This window comes from Physella acuta, unplaced genomic scaffold (genome assembly GCF_028476545.2).
Source record: "Physella acuta isolate Inbredline_101_S28 unplaced genomic scaffold, ASM2847654v3 ptg001381l, whole genome shotgun sequence".
Taxonomy (NCBI): domain Eukaryota; kingdom Metazoa; phylum Mollusca; class Gastropoda; family Physidae; genus Physella; species Physella acuta.
This window is the reverse complement of record NW_026732896.1, coordinates 20,646-41,299: the sequence shown is the minus strand read 5'-3', so window position 1 is coordinate 41,299 and position 20,654 is coordinate 20,646. Positions and strand designations below refer to the sequence as shown.

The window sequence follows — 20,654 nt, the reverse complement described above, 5'->3', positions numbered from 1 at the left end:
AGGTTATAATTAAATCAACATCTGTGAGTCAAAATTGGATCAACATTAATAGGTCATCATTGGATCAAACTTTGTAGGTCATTAAGTCAACATTTGTGGGTCATCGTTGGATTAACATTTATAAGTAATCATTGAATCAACTTTTGTTAACATTTGTAGGCCATCATTGGATTAACATTAATTTGTATAATATAATTATTGGATCAACATTCGTAAGCCTTCATTAGTTGGTCATCATTGAAACAACATATGTAGGTCATAATTGGATCAACATTCGTAAGCCTTCCTTAGTTGGTCATCATTGAATCATATGTAGGTCATCGTTGAATCAACATTTGTAGGTCATAATTGGATCAACATCGTAAGCCTTCCTTAGTTGGTATTCAATGAAGTACCATGTGTAGGTCATTACTGAATTAACAACAATTGTTGATGATTATTCAAACTAAACGCACGTCAACATTGAAAGAACGTCTTCGATTACCGCACAACCGAAACCACATTAAACTTTTAAAAATATTAACTAGCGTGCCCTACAGCGCTACGCATGGATGAATGAGAAATAAACGCACCCATAATTAGTGACGTCAGGGATTATTCACGCCTCCAGTAGTGTTAAGATTTGCAGGTAAATGATTTTCAAAGTTCTGAATAGCTTGTATAATTATATGAAAGAACTACGTTGTTGTGTAATAATATATAATTATTTGATAAAAGTAAGGTAATTTCCTCTTTTTTTTTTACCTACTCTTGAACAATAAGGTTAATTATTCAAAATCTAAAAATTTAAAAATAAACATGATAGATCGCAGTGGCGTCGCTAGGGGAGGATGGGTGGGGTGACCGCCCCAGGCGCCGACCATAAGGGGGCGCTAAAAGGAATAGAAAAATAAATTAAAAGTTAATTTTAAGCTGAAGTATTGAATTATACATAGTCAGAGTAAAGAACATAAACGGTTACTTGGCTTTACACACTGATTAAAAACTGTTTTCTTCATCAATTATGTGGCACCAAATTTTATACTTTATACGAGATAGTAACTGTTAAAAAGCGCCACCAACCTTTCCAACTGGAGCAGGGGGGGGGTGCGCTTTTTTACAATATGAATAGCTGTATATAAATAGGAAGGGGGCGCAAAATTGAAAGTTCGCCCCGGGCGCCGGAATGGATTGCTACGCCACTGATAGTTTATCTTTCTTTTTCTTAATACCGTGCTATTTCGTTCAGGAGGTAAAGACCTGTTGGGCCCCTACATTGGCCAACCACCTATACAATTTTGGGTGGCGTTCTAAGCTCTATACAGCTAAAGCATTAAAGGTAGCCTAGACTCAATGCACTTGTTATTCCCTCTTAGACCCCGGCATTATAGAACACGACTCTTTGCCACTATCAAAAATTAAAAAAAATAAAAAGTTACATAAACACTTAATGAAAGAAACTTTTTTAAAAAGTAAGAAAGGAAAAGAGACGAAATACGAGATTGAAAGACATTTTGTTCTGCTTAGAGGATCACTGAACCGTGACCTAAACCACTAAGTGCAGCCTTACTGGCTAACATAAACAACCCCATTTTTTTTTCTTTGGAGGTAAAAATAAACGTAAAAAGCGAGGCCAAAGAATTAACGAGCAGAAACCACACGTGTGACAGAATTTATCAGATTCACATCAATTAAAGAGATTTTATACAGCTCCGTGGACAGGTGGAATTATGTACGTTGCTGCTGATTTGATTTTGGACAAGTAAACTGGTAAGTCTCAGTTTTTAGTGTTTGAAGTTAGATTCTAGTACGTATATGAATATTAAAATGCGCGTATTAACGTATACAATATAATAGATTTAAAAACTAGGGATGATAATGCTACTGCTTGCTTTTTAAAAACGCCAATGATTATAATTAATACGATTGAAATTATAGATTAAGTGCAGGGTTCACTTCAGAATATAATACATCGATGAAGATAGAATGAATAGATCTAAACTGTTAGAAAGGAAAATTAACAAATTTATTCCGGTAAAAATAATATAGCCTATGCTTATACTATACTGACCCTTATAAAAATCCATAAATTATATCATGCTTTTAAAAAGATTTTTACTTCACCCCCCCCCTATTCTCCTTCCACCCCACCTAATTATTTCTGTCTAAAATGTTTACCGAGCTTTGTTTACTATAATATGTAGGCTAGAATAAATTGACTGGGGTTATTTACAGTAAAGAAAAAAATCTTTTAATTAAAGCGCGAAATTACGGCTAAAATTCTGTTTCGCACACACGCTCACACACATACATACACACATACATACACACACACATAGATACACACATAAATACACATATACAAATATAAATACACATATACAAATAGGTCTGTATATAGGCATATAATATATATAGCCTATATATATATATATATAATATTATATATTATATATATATATATATATATATATATATATATATATATATATATATATATATATGTGTGTGTGTATGTGTATGTGTGTGTGTGTGAATACATTTTTATCTGTGTGTGAATGTGTGTGTCGCCTTTTAATGCACTGGACGCTTCACTACACTAAAAACCTGGCAATCGGCGCTTCACTATCTGAAAACTCAAGTTTTTAGGTGCTCTTATAATCCAAGGCATTAAAATGTCTAACCGTGTCACAGAAATATCCCTAACACACATTAACGTTAGGACTAGATAGGCTCCTAACATTTCGCCTCGTCACGTTATAGGCGCGCGTATTGCAGTAAAATAGTAGATCACCATACCTTGATCTCAACGGATGTAAGGTAGATCACCATTGGTTGATCTCAACGGATGTAAGGGAAAAATAACTCTGCAAACAGGGCATTGCAGACAAGTGGGTCTTCGTATAGCATTTCTTTCATGGAGTATAAAATATAAGTGTTTAAATAGTGCGGCATAAATATTTTATCTTTGAAATGTGGATCAGTGAACGCGAATGAAGGCTAGAGAGGTGTGGGTTACGTCAAACACAGTAGCGGGGGTTGTTGGGGCGGGGAGGGAGGATTACTTTGGGGAGGGGGGGGGGGGGGGGGGTTAACAAGTGCTGCGACTCTATTGAAAGGGCCTGTGCTTCATCAAAAACAAGTTTTTTAAATCGTAAGTCGACGTTCAAATTTGTTTTTTATCATTGCAGTCACGTCGAAATCGAAAATCGATAATAAAGAAACGTCTTCGTTTAACTACTCTAAATGGCAAATGTGTCGAAAAAAAAGGCGTAAAGAAAATACACAGTGACCTGACAAGGGGATGAGTAGGGGGGGGGGTGCTTTCCGAATCGGGTGACACTATTTAGGGGGGTGACAGCACGATAAAAAAATCGTAGAGTTTACTGTCGATACAACGTTTTATCCTGTAAAAAATAGCAAGTAGAGAGGGGGTGATACCAAATAAAAAAATCAAAGTAGTTGGAGGGGGTGTGGTGACACCCAACCCAGTGACGCCACTGGTTACACAACATTGCTTTAAACCACAATCTCACATAAAAACAACATAATAGACTATAACGTAATGTTCCCTTTTCGAACCGGACTCCCCATGGGGCTACAGAAGTAGAGTTCACCTGTTTCTGCGACCGCGCCACAAGAAGGGATAGTGTGTTCAACACTAAGCCCCGCCGCCTTTACTTCCCTTATAACATAATGATACACCACCAAACCCGGTGCATGCTATAGGATATATATATATATATATATATATATATATATATATATATATATATATATATATATATATATATATATATATATATATGCAGTAAACCACTTGTGAGTTTCTAATTGTACTTTCAGAATTGCCACCAAAAATGCAGCGGATATCTACTCAAAAAAATCTTCATTTAAACGGATTGATATTCTCCATTACTCACCGCTTGTTGTTGATGTTGATAATGGTCGCCGTCTGCCAAAGTATTAATTCTATCATCCTCATCATCATTCTGATCATCATCATAATCATAATCATCAATCACCATTATTAATCATCAATCATCAATCATCATCATCATCATCATCATCATCATCATCATCATCATCATCATCATCATCATCATCATCACCACCACCATCATCATTATTATCATTTGTTATCATGATCATCAACATCGTTCCTCGTGCATGCCCAAGACACATGGGGCAGATGAAATAGAGTCCATCTGTTGCATAAACCTCGGCATATAAGGGAATAATGCGTTCAGCACTATGTCCAGCCGCCTTTACTTACCCTAAAGTCAATTAGGTAACCTCCACAATTGGGTGGACTCATTGAAGTCAAGATAGTCAAATAAGATTGATCAAAGAATCCCCACTGAAGCGTCACGCACAACGTGTATAAAGTTACGAATCCAACACATTTTATCACTTTTAAACAAAAAAACATACAACTAACACAAAACGTAAATAAAATTCAAACGGTGAAACACAATAAGCGAAAGCCCTATTATATGAGATATAAAAAAGAACAAAAAAAAACAACAACAAAAAACTCTTTAAAATACAGTCTGTGATATAATCTCAAGATTGAAAACGGACTTTAAACAACAACCATTACAACAACAAGAACAACCACCATTACAACAACAGCAACAAAACAACAACAACCATTACAACAACAGCAACAAAACAACAACAACCATTACAACAACAACAACCATTACAACAACCATTACAACAACAACAACAACCATTACAACAACAGCAACAAAACAACAACAACAACCATTACAACAACAACAACAATAACCATTACAACAACAACAACAACAGCAACCATTACAACAACAACAACAACAAGAATTACAACAATAACAACAACAACAACAATTACAACAACAACAACAACCATTACAACAACAACTACAACCATTACAACAACAACAACAACCATTACAACAACAACAACAATTACAACAACAACAATTACAACAACAACAACAACAATTACAACAACAACAACACCAACAATTACAATAACAACCATTACAACAACAACAACAACAACAACAACGACAACAACAACAGCAGCAACAGCAGAAACAACAACAACAACTACAACACATGACGTGTTTGACCTAAGTTATAGGCTTATGTCAGAAAAAAAAATCTCCACTCAAATGTCCCCCTTATCAGGCCAGACTCCATGTTACCAGAATCAAACTTCCTGCGTTCTTCAGATGACCAACATGGTGCTGGACAAAAATGCCTTTTGGTTTGGAAACAGCTACGTCACTTCCTGTCCTCCAGTAAATTATTTTTGTTTTATTTTTAAATTTCGCAACGGTTAGAAATATTTTAAAGTATACTTTTTTAAAGATTACTGTAAAATTATTTGGTGATTACACTAATGCAAGTTTCATATTAACCTTAAAACAATGATTAGGAATTGTCTAAGAACAAATCACAATGCAGTAAGAATAGTAAATTGGTCAAAATTTTTATGAAAATTAATCTGGGTTTTATATTATTTTTAACAATTTGTTTTTACAATTAAAGCAAGATCAATGCCAACTTAATTTGTTAAATCCAGCTCTATTTTCGCAAAATTAAAAAAAATATGTTGATTTTTGTTAGAATGTTTATAATTTTAGAGTTGGGAGGGGGGGGTCTAAATTTTGTGATAACAGAGAGGGTGGAAGTAAAGTTGAGGATAAAATTATTTATGGACTTTCCCAACGGTGTGTCGAGTTTAAAGTAGTCCTACTGAAACGATTCGACAGGGTTCCCACTGATTTAGCGTGTGTCAACTCTCAAACCCCACCACACAGTTGTCCTACAGGACCTCTTTAACAGAGTACCTCAAATTTAGACATAAACTATTATTTGACAGGTTACCCCAAAATTTAGACATTAACTTTTATTTGACAGTTACCCCAGATTTAGGCATAGACTTTTATTTAACAGGGTACCCCAGATTTAGACATAAACTGTTATTTAATAGAGTACCCCAGATTCAGGAATAAACTATTTTTTGACAGGGTACCTCAGATTTAGACATAAACTTTTATTTGACAGGTTTCCCAGATTTAGACAAACTTTTATTTGACAGGTTACCCAGATTTAGACAAACTTTTATTTGACAGGTTACCTTGATTTAGACAAACTTTTATTTGACAGGTTACCCAGATTTAGACAAACTTTTATTTGACATGTTACCCAGATTTAGACAAAAACATTTATTTGACAGGTTACCAAGATTTAGACAAACTTTTATTTGACAGGTTACCCAGATTTAGATAAAAACATTTATTTGACAGGTTACCCAGATTTAGACAAACTTTTATTTGACAGGTTACCCAGATTTAGACAAAAACATTTATTTGACAGGTTACCCAGATTTAGACAAACTTTTATTTGACAGGTTACCCAGATTTAGACAAACTTTTATTTGACATGTTACCCAGATTTAGACAAAAACATTTATTTGACAGGTTACCCAGATTTAGACAAACTTTTATTTGACAGGTTACCCAGATTTAGACAAACATTTATTTGACAGGTTACCCAGATTTAGACAAACTTTTATTTGACAGGTTACCCAGATTTAGACAAACTTTTATTTGACATGTTACCCAGATTTAGACAAAAACATTTATTTGACAGGTTACCCAGATTTAGACAAACTTTTATTTGACAGGTTACCCAGATTTAGACAAACATTTATTTGACAGGTTACCCAGATTTAGACAAACTTTTATTTGACAGGTTACCCAGATTTAGACACACTTTTATTTGACGGGGTACCACAAATTTAGTCATAAACTATTATTTACAGGGTACCCCAGATTTAGACATAAACTATTATTTACAGGGTACCCCAGATTTAGACATAAACTATTATTTACAGGGTACCCCAGATTTAGACATAAACTATTATTTACAGGGTATCCCAGATTTAGACATAAACTATTATTTACAGGGTATCCCAGATTTAGACATAAACTATTATTTACAGGGTACCCCAGATTTAGACATAAACTATTATTTACAGGGTATCCCAGATTTAGACATAAACTATTATTTACAGGGTACCCCAGATTTAGACATAAACTATTATTTACAGGGTATCCCAGATTTAGACATAAACTATTATTTACAGGGTACCCCAGATTTAGACATAAACTATTATTTACAGGGTATCCCAGATTTAGACATAAACTATTATTTACAGGGTATCCCAGATTTAGACATAAACTATTATTTACAGGGTACCCCAGATTTAGTCATAAACTATTATTTACAGGGTACCCCAGATTTAGTCTGTTCCAACCCGGACCCCACAAGACTATCACTGGCAGCACGAATCTACGGCCTGAATGACACGGACTCTAGCTTGGCCGGCAGGTTTCAGAAGGTCAAGCTAGCCAACGTCACATTCAACGCCCCCAACGGTAAGTAAAGGCAGTAGAGTATACATTCAGGTAGCTTGCAATAGTGCAGATCAAGTAACTGTTAAGTTGAAGACTTAGTTTATAAATGGCTACGAGTTTGTCCAACTGCCTTAAAAAAGGGAACAGAGCATGTCATACACCGAAAAAGCTCGAGACTTTCTTTTTCATAATTTAAAGTATGTATTTTCTTGAGTGGACAGTGGACCACACTCTGTCACCCCCCCCTCCTTGCCCCCCACCCCCCTTTTTCCCTAGCAAAAACGATCGCTTCTCTACAATAAAATATCACGATTTGTCCAATATTCGAATAACGACGAATATTTTCTGATCTGTTCGAAGGATCCGTGTACGCATGTGGTCATGACTTCACGGTTGACCGTCTAGACAACTTCCAGGTGGACCCACTTGTCCCGACACGCGTCAGCGGCTGGTCCGTCAACTTCCGGCCTGAGGTCACGTGGGAGAAGACTAGTAACCATAGCACCGTCGTTGTCTGGGACGCTGGGTACCTGTTTCTGCACGCCATGTACATCAACTGTGTGAACGGGACGTTAAGCAGTTGTGTTGTAAGTAGAAGACAAGCAGTTGTGTTGTAAGTAGTAGAAGATGAGCAGCTGTGTTGCATCTGTGTACATCAACTGTGTGAACGGGACGTTAAGCAGTTGTGTTGTAAGTAGAAGATGAGCAGATGTGTTGTAAGTAGAAGATGGGGAGCTGTGTTGTAAGTAGAAGATGAGCAGATGTGTTGTAAGTAGAAGATGAGCAGATGTGTTGTAAGTAGAAGATGGGGAGCTGTGTTGTAAGTAGAAGATGAGCAGATGTGTTGTAAGTAGAAGATGAGCAGATGTGTTGTAAGTAGAAGATGTGGAGCTGTGTTGTAAGTAGAAGATGAGAAGATGTGTTGTAAGTAGAAGATGAGCAGCTGTGTTGTAAGTAGACGATGAATAGCTATATTTTAAGTAGACGATGGGTAGCTGTGTTGTAAGTAGACGGTGAGTAGCTGTGTTGTGAGTAGTCGGTGATTAGCTGTGTTGTAGCTGTGTTGTAGCTGTGTTGTAAGTAGAAGATGAGCAACTGTGTTGTAAGTAGACGGTGAGTAGCTGTGTTGTAAGTAGACGGTGAGTAGCTGTGTTGTAAGTAAGCGATGAGTAGCTGTGTTGTAAGTAGATGGTGAGTAGTTGTGTTGTAAGTAGACGAGGAAATACTTGTAAAGAGTGTTAAAATGGCAATTTGTTTGTTCCATTACAGCAAAGAGTGATTTGTCAAATGGTGTTTCGCTTTTTTGAAAGCCCCTTCTTATATCGTTCCACCTGGTCACCAAAATCAAGACTGATAATTAAATAAGTTAAAAAACTAAGTACATTAATAGACAATTTTATAACGCTAAATAACTGTTTTATAACGCTAAACAACACTTTTATTTTTAACAAAAAACTTTTAAAATGTATGCTAAGTCATATGACTTTAACCCACCGAATCCTAACGTAGCAAATTGAAACATTTTTTCCTCCTCTAAGATTAGTGAGATCATGTATAGTCGACCTCCCTGAATAGCTCATCATAGAATTAATATCCAGTCCATTTTTATGCATTGCAAGCTGTTACCAGTTTTTGTATATGGGGCACCAAAACTAAATGTGATTAGGTGACACCCTCATCCCTCAAGATTTCACCCTGTTCTGATATTACTTTAATAAGTTAATATATTAACTAATAAACATGTTGCTCATTAAAATTGGCTAATTTCGTTTTGGTGTCACTCCTTTGGACCCTGAATGTTTCTGTTTCTTATACTTGGTGGTCTTTTTTTTATTCAATTAAATTACACAATTTCAGTTTTTTAAAGATATGTTAAAAGTCGTTTAATGTAGTTTGTGTAACACCATAAGCTGTAGATTATAAAGATACACGTGATTAGTTCCCAATACAACAACATATTACGTGTGAGAAACTGACCCTGTGGCTATTATGAAGATTTTTAACTGACTAGTCACAAGGCCCCAGTACAACTACTATTGTGGATATCTGTCCAACAAATTCCTTTTTTTCCAGACATTTTTCTCCTAAAGTGGGGAGGGGGGGTGAACTTGCAATTTTCGTGGAGGGGGTTTGCGCTGGTAAAAGTAAACATTTTATATTTTAGTTATTTTTTTTTCATTTCGTCTTGAAAAAAAAAACCCTCTAAACTCATCTTTTCCCGTCGGTGCTCATAATACACGGGGTCGTCATAGACGTCCATTTCTAACGGTCTCTGGCAGTATTCTTGGCTTGTTTCTCGCTAGCTTTTCCTCACTCGGATACGCGTCTCAACATCTCACCAGACTCTTTTTTTATCAAATTTTGCTCCGTTTTTGTTTTTAAATTTCAAGTTTCAATTAATTTATTATGATAAAAAAATTATCTCATTATATTTTTTTTCTCGACTAATAGTATTATTTTTAAAATTTATTTTAATATTAGAATGTTCATTGATATAATACATTTGTTCTTCTGCATCCAACTAGCCAATAGCTCCCTATATGGGACCGAAGAATCCATTCTTGAGAAAAAATCCCTACCTGATCCTGGTGTTTGAACAAACCCAACCACTAAACCAAACTCAGGTGTCCACCTGGCTGAGAGATCACCGCATCGCAAATAATCGGATGGTGATGGTGTCCAGTTTTCTCAGTAATTTTAGTTCCAGTCTTGTTACAAGTGAGTCCTCTTTCTGAGATAAGACCATCTAGATGAAGTAGAGTCACACGGTGACAGCAGTGCTTTAACTTTGAGATATATGAATGTCCAGTTGAAGTAGAGTTCACCTTTTTTTTCAGCTTTGTGGTCGTGTTGGTATGCACTAACCTTTTTTCCTTTAGGAAACAAGAATGTCTACTTTGGTTTCCTTCTTAATTGTGATGTTGGACGGGATTTACTCCGACACATTAAAGTATTGCGTTTCAACCTGTTATGTGCAATATAATAAATAGGCAATTGACTCTGATTTGAGCCTGCTTTTCTTTCTGGATTTACTTCTATAGCCTTCGTCCATCTAAGAACAAACTACAAGGAAGCAGTTGTTTGATTTTGGAGTTTTCTCTCCTAGATTGGATGCTGTCCCTTTTACTTCTGACCTGGTTTGAGCTTGATGGATTATCCAAACTGCTACTAAAAATAGGACATATTTCCGCCGCGAGAGAACCGTAGTTGCATTGCCCAATATATACGTCACTGTCTAATAAAGATTAACGCCAATATGATTAACAGCTACGTTGAAGATCATTCCATAAATGGAGCTTTGGGATCAGGCGTTGTATCTATTTAAAAAACATTTTTGAGGCACATCATCGTAGTTGTGCTGACACTACCTATCCTTCACACCTCGTCAACTGTCTTACATTAATGAACGGCTCGTGAAATTGTATTTTACTGTATGAAAAAATATTTTGACAGCAAAAGAAGTAATTCAACAGAGGCAAAAAAAAAAAAGCACACATCAAAATATGATAATCTAGAATTATTTATATTGGTTCCATATTTATATTTAACAATTATGTCTTCTAGTTGGCCTGCGACAGCTGAAAACATAAAATTCCTAGTAACTCACATTTACACTGATTGTAATGAGTCTGACGTGTGAAATTCCAGGTCCCAGCCACATGAACATCATGTCTTTCCCTGCCGACCCCGTGGCTATCGAGGCCCAGAAGAACATGATCTTGGTCAACAACTGTCCTCATTTGATCTCACAGTTGCCAGGTAAATTGGTTGATACATTCGATATTCCAATTGCTAAATAAACAAAGCTGGAGAATTAGATCTCTCTCCAACTAGGTAAAATAATTAATCTTCCAGTTGCTAGGTAAACTTCTCGATGAATTAAAAAGTTTCTAGGAATTTGAATACTTTGGTAAAGCTATACAGATTATTAATGGTAGTTTTTCCTCATTATGAAGCAAGTTTTAAAATATCTGATGATGGAATCAAAGCATATCACTAATTGTACGAAAACTATTTTAATTACCCCCCCCCTTAACTCACCAAGTCTTAAAGATGCATGTCACTTAAGTATCTGGTATTTCGCTAGCGAGATGGTGGTGCTTCTAGATCAGATGGCTTTGACTACGATATTGTCATTTGAGACACATCTTTGAAAGTTATCCGCGTAGAAGACAGATATACAAGCAGAGCCCCCGTCCCCCATGAGAAAAAAGTCTGGAAGAAACACTGTATACAAATATAAAACTTTCGAAAAAATATAGCAAACTTTGGGTAGGGTGGAGGAATCGACTAAATCTCTTATGTAGGGATCTTGAAATACTACCACGACTGTGTTTTTTAAGCTCATTCGAAACTAATCCACCTTTTAGTTCTCCACAACGTGTTTTTATGGCTAGTGGCTAGCTCACTAAGCTAAGAAATTAAGTTTATTCCAATCTAATCCAGCTTTTAGTTGTTTTTTTAGTTTTTAAGGATAGTGGCTAGCTCACTAAGCTAAGAAATTAAGTTTATTCCAATCTAATCCAGCTTTTAGTTTTTTTTTTAGTTTTTAAGGATAGTGGCTTCCTCCATAAGCTAAGGAATGAAGTTTATTTTAATCTAATCCACCTTTTAAATTTTTTTTTAGTGTTTGGGGCTAGTAGCTACCTCTCCAAGCTAAGGAATTAAATTTATTCTAATCTAACCCACCATTTAGTTCTCCACAACGTGTTTAAGGCTAGTGGCTACTACCCCAAACTAAGCGACAACACCACCATGTCGTTAACCTCAACCACACCCTACGTCACCACCCTCACCACCAACATCGACGTCACCTACTCGACGGAGGACTATCAGGTGGAGTCATGTTGTGAGATCTACTCACTCACGTAAGTGTTGTATGTAGAGATGTTGTGTGTACTCACTCACGTAAGTGTTGTATGTAGAGATGTTGTGTGTACTCACTCACGTAAGTGTTGTATGTAGAGATGTTGTGTGTACTCACTCACGTAAGTGTTGTATGTAGAGATGTTGTGTGTACTCACTCACGTAAGTGTTGTATGTAGAGATGGTGTGCGTACTCACTCACATAAGTGTTGTATGTAGAGATGTTGTGTGTACTCACTCACATAAGTGTTGTATGTAGAGATGTTGTGTGTACTCACTCACGTAAGTGTTGTATGTAGAGATGTTGTGTGTACTCACTCACGTAAGTGTTGTATGTAGAGATGTTGTGTGTACTCACTCACGTAAGTGTTGTATGTAGAGATGTTGTGTGTACTCACTCACATAAGTGTTGTATGTAGAGATGTTGTGTGTACTCACTCACGTAAGTGTTGTATGTAGAGATGTTGTGTGTACTCACGTAAGTGTTGTATGTAGAGATGGTGTGCGTTGTATGTATAGATGGTGTACGTTGTATGTAGAGATGGTGTGCGTTGTTTCCTCACCTAAATATCAGGAGTTGTAGAATACTGTTGATTCTTTTAATACAGGCTACTCTATTACTTAAAGGTTGGACGTCAATGAATAATAAATTAAGTTATTAAAAACAAGAGAAATCTTTCATTAAATGCGTGCACTCACAACCCTGTGGTTGGATGGTAGAGTTTGAGCTCTGGGTTCACATCAGAAAAGTGTCACGGAGTCCACCCAGCTCACGTTAGAGAAAACAAAGGCAGCTGGGCATAGTGCTGACTACACTATTCCTCCATACGCCAAGGGTAAATGAAACAGGGCAATTCGCCTTCACTTGTCGCCAAGTTCAATGTACTTTATTAAACACTAGAGAGTTTTACTTTTTAAATGAAATTAAAGCACTCGCCTTTACAGCCGAGGGATGTTCACTGTGGATCCGTTCAGCGATCGTACTCAGAGACCTGGCATGGTGAGACTTAAGCCAAGGGTCAAGTTGACCTCTCTCAACTTGATGGCACAAGGATCGATTGCAGGTAAACACACACACACACACACACATACATACACAAAGCAATCAACTACATGATCAATACTAGATGGTCATGGGGGTAGAGCTTAATACTGCTAACCATAAAGTCTCGAGCTCGAATCACGGGTTCGAATGTGTAGAACTTCCCCGACACCATCCAGCTCTGATGTGCCCCTCACTCACATTAGGGAAACCAATGACCTCGGCATAGGACTGACCACACCATCCCTTCAAATGCTTAGGTCACTGAAACAGATGAACTCTAATTTACTTACCGGGCATCTTAGGGCTGCATACCGCGGTCATCTTCCCACACCATTAACAGTCCGTCCTGTCCAGGTCATATTGACCTGTGGGGTTTTCCCGCTGGTCCGTCCTGGTCTGTCATTTGATACCCGTGGTACTGTCGAGGTCACAACATCTCCTGGGCGCCTACAAAAAAAAGATGATGATGAATCAGCAACATCGGAAACAGTTTTGCAAAAAATCGATCCAAACATAACACAATTTTTTAAAAAGACGATTCAAGTGGCAGTACTTGATACTATGTAAAATGCAACGCACTAAAGCATAATTTATTCTTGCATTAGAAGTGTTTGTGTTAGTGGCATTATCTGACCCTAGACTGAAATATTCACCCCTAATTTTACCTTCTTTTTTTTTAAAGAAAATTCAATTTTAGCGGTACTGTAACAGTCCATTATCAGAAACTATTATGACCTTTACCCCTAAAACGGTCCATTATCAGACAATATTATGACCTTTACCCAACTCTAACGGTCCATTATCAGACACTATTATGACCTTTACCCCTAAAACGGTCCATTATCAGACAATATTATGACCTTTACCCAACTCTAACGGTCCATTATCAGACACTATTATGACCTTTACCCCTAAAACGGTCCATTATCAGACACTATTATGACCTTTACCCAACTCTAACGGTCCATTATCAGACACTATTATGACCTTTACCCCTAAAACGGTCCATTATCAGACACTATTATGACCATTACCCAACTCTAACGGTCCATTATCAGACACTATTATGACCTTTACCCCTAAAACGGTCCATTATCAGACACTATTATGACCTTTACCCCTAAAACGGTCCATTATCAGACACTATTATGACCTTTACCCCTAAAACGGTCCATTATCAGACACTATTATGACCTTTACCCAACTCTAATGGTTCATTATCAGACACTATTATGACCTTTACCCCTAAAACGGTCCATTATCAGACACTATTATGACCTTTACCCCTAAAACGGTCCATTATCAGACACTATTATGACCTTTACCCAACTCTAACGGTCCATTATCAGACACTATTATGACCTTTACCCCTAAAACGGTCCATTATCAGACACTATTATGACCTTTACCCCTAAAACGGTCCATTATCAGACACTATTATGACCTTTACCCAACTCTAACGGTCCATTATCAGACACTATTATGACCTTTACCCCTAAAACGGTCCATTATCAGACACTATTATGACCTTTACCCCTAAAACGGTCCATTATCAGACACTATTATGACCTTTACCCAACTCTAACGGTCCATTATCAGACACTATTATGACCTTTACCCCTAAAACGGTCCATTATCAGACACTATTATGACCTTTACCCCTAAAACGGTCCATTATCAGACACTATTATGACCTTTACCCAACTCTAACGGTCCATTATCAGACACTATTATGACCTTTACCCCTAAAACGGTCCATTATCAGACACTATTATGACCTTTACCCCTAAAACGGTCCATTATCAGACACTATTATGACCTTTACCCAACTCTAACGGTCCATTATCAGACACTATTATGACCTTTACCCCTAAAACGGTCCATTATCAGACACTATTATGACCTTTACCCCTAAAACGGTCCATTATCAGACACTATTATGACCTTTACCCAACTCTAACGGTCCATTATCAGACACTATTATGACCTTTACCCCTAAAACGGTCCATTATCAGACACTATTATGACCTTTACCCCTAAAACGGTCCATTATCAGACACTATTATGACCTTTACCCAACTCTAACGGTCCATTATCAGACACTATTATGACCTTTACCCCTAAAACGGTCCATTATCAGACACTATTATGACCTTTACCCCTAAAACGGTCCATTATCAGACACTATTATGACCTTTACCCAACTCTAATGGTTCATTATCAGACACTATTATGACCTATATGTCCATTATCACACCATTATGACCTTTACCCCCAGAGCACATCTACACCCTGTTTGTCCTGGACGTGGCCGCCGCCCAGAACGCCAGCGCCACCAACCCTCGCTACGTCACCCACTGGCTCGTCACCAACATCAAAAACGCTGACGTCAGCACCGGGGATGAGGTGGCGGCGTACTTTGGTTCGAATCCTTTCTTTTTGTAAGTTGTCATATCATAGTAGCTTGGAACGGCGTGGTTGAGTGGTAGAGCGACAGTCTGCTAGTCTGAGAGTCTTGAGTTCGGATCTCGGTTCGGACATGACGAGAGTGTCCCTGAGCACCCAGCTGTGATGGGTACCTGACACAGTGGGGAAAGTAAAGGCAGCTGGGCATAGTGCTGTTAACACAACACCTTTATATAACGACGTTCAAGAAACTTTAACTCTACTTCATCTGCACAATGGATCGCTAGGTGTAAAGAGGAACTTGACTCATGTTATATTAGCATTATGGTTATATATGTAAACTAATATACCTTTAGCACTACATTAAAGGATACTATAATGTTTTAACGAGTCATTGTTATTCAGTATTATATTAAGTACATTTTAAAAACTAATAAAGGTCAGAACCAATACAGTGATTACCACTCGACAACCCCACCCTAGGACATAAACACACCCTTCCCCACTACGTTTGGGGTTCATATAGGGTTCATAGAGGGCTCATATAGGGTTCATATAGAGTCCATATAGGGTTCATAGGGGATCATTTCTTTTTTTTTCTTTGTCTAACAAAATATGATTGTTATTATGTACTACTAGAGATACTTATTGTTATCAACAAACTATTACTAAAGACACTTGTCGTAATTACCATATATATCAATATAGACTATTAACTATCGTAGTTACAATGTGTAGGGCTTATAATTGAAGAAACGCATTCTATTCCTACGGTAACCACAGCAACCAAGCAAGACCCTACCTGTACATGCTGTTCCGCCAACCCGTCCCTACACTAAACAATACGACATTCAGTGACTTCTGTCCTAATGGAACTTTGAGGTAAGCTTGACTTTTTAATATAACTTGAGGTTGACTTTTTAAGTCAGTTGAGGTTAGCTTGACTTTTTAATATTACTTGAGATTAGCTTGACTTTTTAAGTCAGTTGAGGTAAGCTAGACTTTTTAATATGACGAGGTTAGCTTGACTTTTTAATATTACTTGAGGTAATCTTGACTTTTTAAGTCACTTGAGGTAAGCTTGACTTTTTAATATGACTTGATGTAAACTTGACTTTTTAAATCACTTGAGGTAAACTTGACTTTTTAGTTTCACTTGAGGTAAGCTAGACTATTTAATATGACTTGAGCTAAGCTTGACTTTTAAAGTCAGTTGAGGCAAGCTTGCCTTTTTAAATCGCTTTAAGTAAGCTTGACGAATCAAAATTAATGATTACCTTAAGCATTATTTATTATGAAGAGGCTTTGTGGCCAAAATTAATAATGTCTTAATTAATCACTAAAGCCAAGTCAGCTTATAAAACTATCGACATTACCATAAAAATTACATGTGATGATGTTTTTATTCTCCATTTAATTTTTCTTTTTAATTTAAAAAAGTAATAATAAACATTTGTAGTTAAATCCTAAGGGTAAATATAAAAAAACTGATCTAAAACTTTTAATTATATCCGAAGATGTTTGTGTACACGTATTTTTATTTCAGGTGTCAAATTCAACTGGCACCTGTCCTCAATGCCTGGAACCTTACAGAACTTGTTGGCGTCACGTGGTATCTGGCGGAAGGAGACGGTTTCTCTAGAATGGTGAGACATGGTCCAATTAGTCTTTAATCTTTCTAACACAATCTCTGTTTAAAGCAAGTGTTACAGCTAGATCTCATCATTATCTTTGTTCTTTAGAGCCCAAAACACATGGGGCTACCACAGAAAGCTCTATCCACTTTTGCCGGTCTCTGGCAATTTTCTTCAAGATCGTGTTGTCTTTTTCAGTTGTTTTTCTGCAGTGCGCCTCCACATCACATCTCCCTTGACCTTCCCTGTTTCCTTTGTTCTCGAGGCGTCCTGTTAAGCTCCTGGATTCATTCTTAGGATGTGCCTCATCCAGTGGCATTTACATTTCCCCATTATCTCCGAAACAGCTTCCATTTTAATTTATTATAGAAATCTACCATTGAAGATGGTGTTGAGCAAGAAACTAGATCGAGTTAATAAGGAAAAAAAGTTCGATAACTAAATATTCTTTAGAGGTATATTTGAAAGGTTCTCTCCCTTTGCCAACGCTATACTAACGACAGTAACGCTGGTCTAATGAGTAGTATGCTTTCTTTTAGATAGCTGTAATTTAATGTGGGACAGCTGTCATTTTGTGAGTCTATGGGTTGGGGGTGATTCCAATTTCTCCTAGCACACTCATTGAACAATATAAATGTTGATTTGGGTTCATAATTACTCCCTTCACAAACTTAAACATCCAGGATTAGTGGTAAGATCACGGAAAATTTTGAAGATTAAGGTTGTGATTAGAATTAGCGCGAAAGTCATGTATATAATCAGCTTAAAGATTGATGTCTAGGTTAGGGCCATGGTTAATTTATCTAAACAAGCCACCAAAAACAAACCATCGACAGCATGGCCATATGCTAAAAAAAATTAGAAAGCTTAGGCTTGTCTTTTTAGCGAATATACTAGCCTCAAATTAAGTCAAATTTGATGTCATATTGCATAATCATTGAGTCTTGTCCCAAGTGCCAAGATTCAGAGAAATCGGTCAGTTTGAAGTGCTCGAAATTCTGCTCGCCAGTTTCGATCCACGACGACAGACAAAAGCACTACAGACAAAAGAACGAAGAAGAAAGTTAAATAAAAACTTTTTAAAATGAGCTTTGCTTTTATTTTTGCAGAGACTCTACTCGGTAATCAAAAGCAGACCCAAAGACCAGGTGTGTGCGGATGTCCCAGGATACGCCGAGCCCTGCCCCGCCCCCTGCAGCAAACAGACCAACACGGCGACCCCCGTGACCCCCATCTACACCCAACTGTTCTTGTGTGTCTCTGTTGTGCTCTTGTTCCTTCACACGAGATAAATTTGTAACGAAAATAAGTTGTTTAGAAAAACATTATCAGACAACAGAATGTTTAATATAGAGTGAGAAAATCATTCAATATATTTCCAATGTTTAAGTCTTTTAACTTCTTAGATCTATAGAAATGTTAACAAACATCACCTTGTACATCAAGGCGTAAATAATGTATTATAAATATTCATTTTTTATTTGACGAACAGTGCATTAATCCTGCGTGTTATAACTTAATGTAAATTATAGTTTAGTGTAAGAATTTTTTTTTTTTTTTGCGTGTTATAAAATGTAATTAATTTTCAAGGCGTGACGGATAGAAATGTTTATGCCATTTTACGTGACAATAGGAGACAGAGCACGAAAAACGTATTGAACTAAGTAAGTCTTTATATAAAATTCAATATTTGTTTATATTTTGGAATAAAATCTTTTAATACTAATAGATTAGAGATCTTTCTTGTTGATTACTTTAAAAAAATTGTTTTGTATTTTATTCTATTTTTAACGTTTTGAAATTTCAAAAACATGGTATTAGAACATGACATCATTGTATAAATTATGTGTTGAAGCTTACATTTTACGAATTAACATCAAAGTTTGGCATCTTAACTTGTCATTTAAATCACCAAAAGACAAAACGATTGCCATTCAGCGTACATAGTCTAAAGTAAAAACCAAAACCCACTCTATTCAACATATAAGATGACAGAGTGGCCTAGCGGTAGAGCGCTGGACTGCTAACCCGAAAGTTTCGAGTTCGCATCCGGGTTCAAGTCAAAGTACGACACTGAGTCCACCCAACGATGATGGGTACCTGACTCACATTAAAGAAAATAAATGGCGGGGCATAGCGCTGACCACTTTATCCCTTCATATGCCGAGGTAAAATGAAAACATGAATTCTACTTCTGCCCAATGGATTGCTGTGTCTGAAGAAGAATCTTTACTGTACATTTATATTCAACATATTATCAGAATCAAGTTTACCCAGTCTATTTGAGTACTCATCAACATCCGATACATCAACACCGGATAACTGATAACTGTTTATGGTGAACTTTTTCACACTATCCTATCAAATTTATTTCTAGCTTCGCTCTACTTTACCTGACAAATAACTTCAACTGTGCCGAAATTTGTAAACAGTGCAAAGGGGTCATCTTATGACGTCACATTAAGTAAACACAACTCCTCTGACAGCTGACTCAGCATTAATGGGTTTCCCCGAAATGATTGAAACGGTTCTGCTAAAAAAATTAATTGAAACCAGCCTAGCTAGACAGAGAATTTCTTCATTACCATTCCGCTCTCTTTTGTGTGCGTCTTTCTCTTCTTTTGTTCAGTGCTATGTTAGTGAAGTAAAATAAAAAGTGTTTCGTATTCCTTTTTTTTTACAAACTAGAAATAAAATCTGTGAACTATATCGATTTAGGACCCAAAAGTGAATTGTAGATACAGCAAGATAGCAACAATAAAGCTAATATTTATCGATTATCTATTTATCTATTTATTTATTAGACTTTCTACGGGTTTGGGGGGGGGGGGGGGGTGAAGGGACCAAGCCCTCCCGAAGAGAAGCCGGGAAGAAACTCTGCTATACACAAGTAGATTTGACCCAAGCAGGCATTACAGTAGTTTTGACCCACGGGGTAAAGCAGTCGAGTCAATCCACTAGGTACTAAAGTAGTTTTAACCCAATAGCTAAAACTGTCGAATCAATCCGCCTTGTACTAAAGTAGTTTTGACCCACGGGGTAAAACAGTCGAGTCAATCCGCCTTGCACTAAAGTAGTTTTAACCCAAGAGCTAAAACAGTCGAGTCAATCCACTAGGTACTAAAGTAGTTTTAACCCAATAGCTAAAACAGTCGAGTCAATCCGCCTTGTACTAAAGTAGTTTTAACCCACGGGGTAAAACAGTCGAGTCAATCCGCCTTGTACTAAAGTAGTTTTGACCAAGAGCTAAAGCAGTCGAGTTAATCCGCCTTGTACTAAAGTGTTTTTTACCCACGGGGTAAAACA

The 20,654-nt window shown here is 36.9% G+C and overlaps 1 protein-coding gene across 1 annotated transcript; it reads left to right on the top strand.

Annotated features, from left to right (window-relative positions):
* The first annotated feature begins 1,478 nt into the window (after window positions 1-1,478).
* On the top strand, window positions 1,479-19,081 carry LOC131927198 (uncharacterized). Its single transcript, XM_059282929.1, has 13 exons — window positions 1,479-1,749; window positions 3,826-3,942; window positions 5,161-5,273; window positions 7,271-7,418; window positions 7,758-7,984; window positions 9,923-10,115; window positions 11,046-11,156; window positions 12,094-12,265; window positions 13,209-13,327; window positions 15,587-15,749; window positions 16,498-16,596; window positions 17,261-17,360; window positions 18,458-19,081. The coding sequence occupies exons 2-13, from the start codon at window positions 3,840-3,842 to the stop codon at window positions 18,638-18,640; spliced, it is 1,731 nt and encodes a 576-aa protein (XP_059138912.1). The 5' UTR covers window positions 1,479-1,749; window positions 3,826-3,839; the 3' UTR covers window positions 18,641-19,081.
* The last annotated feature ends 1,573 nt before the right edge of the window (window positions 19,082-20,654 follow it).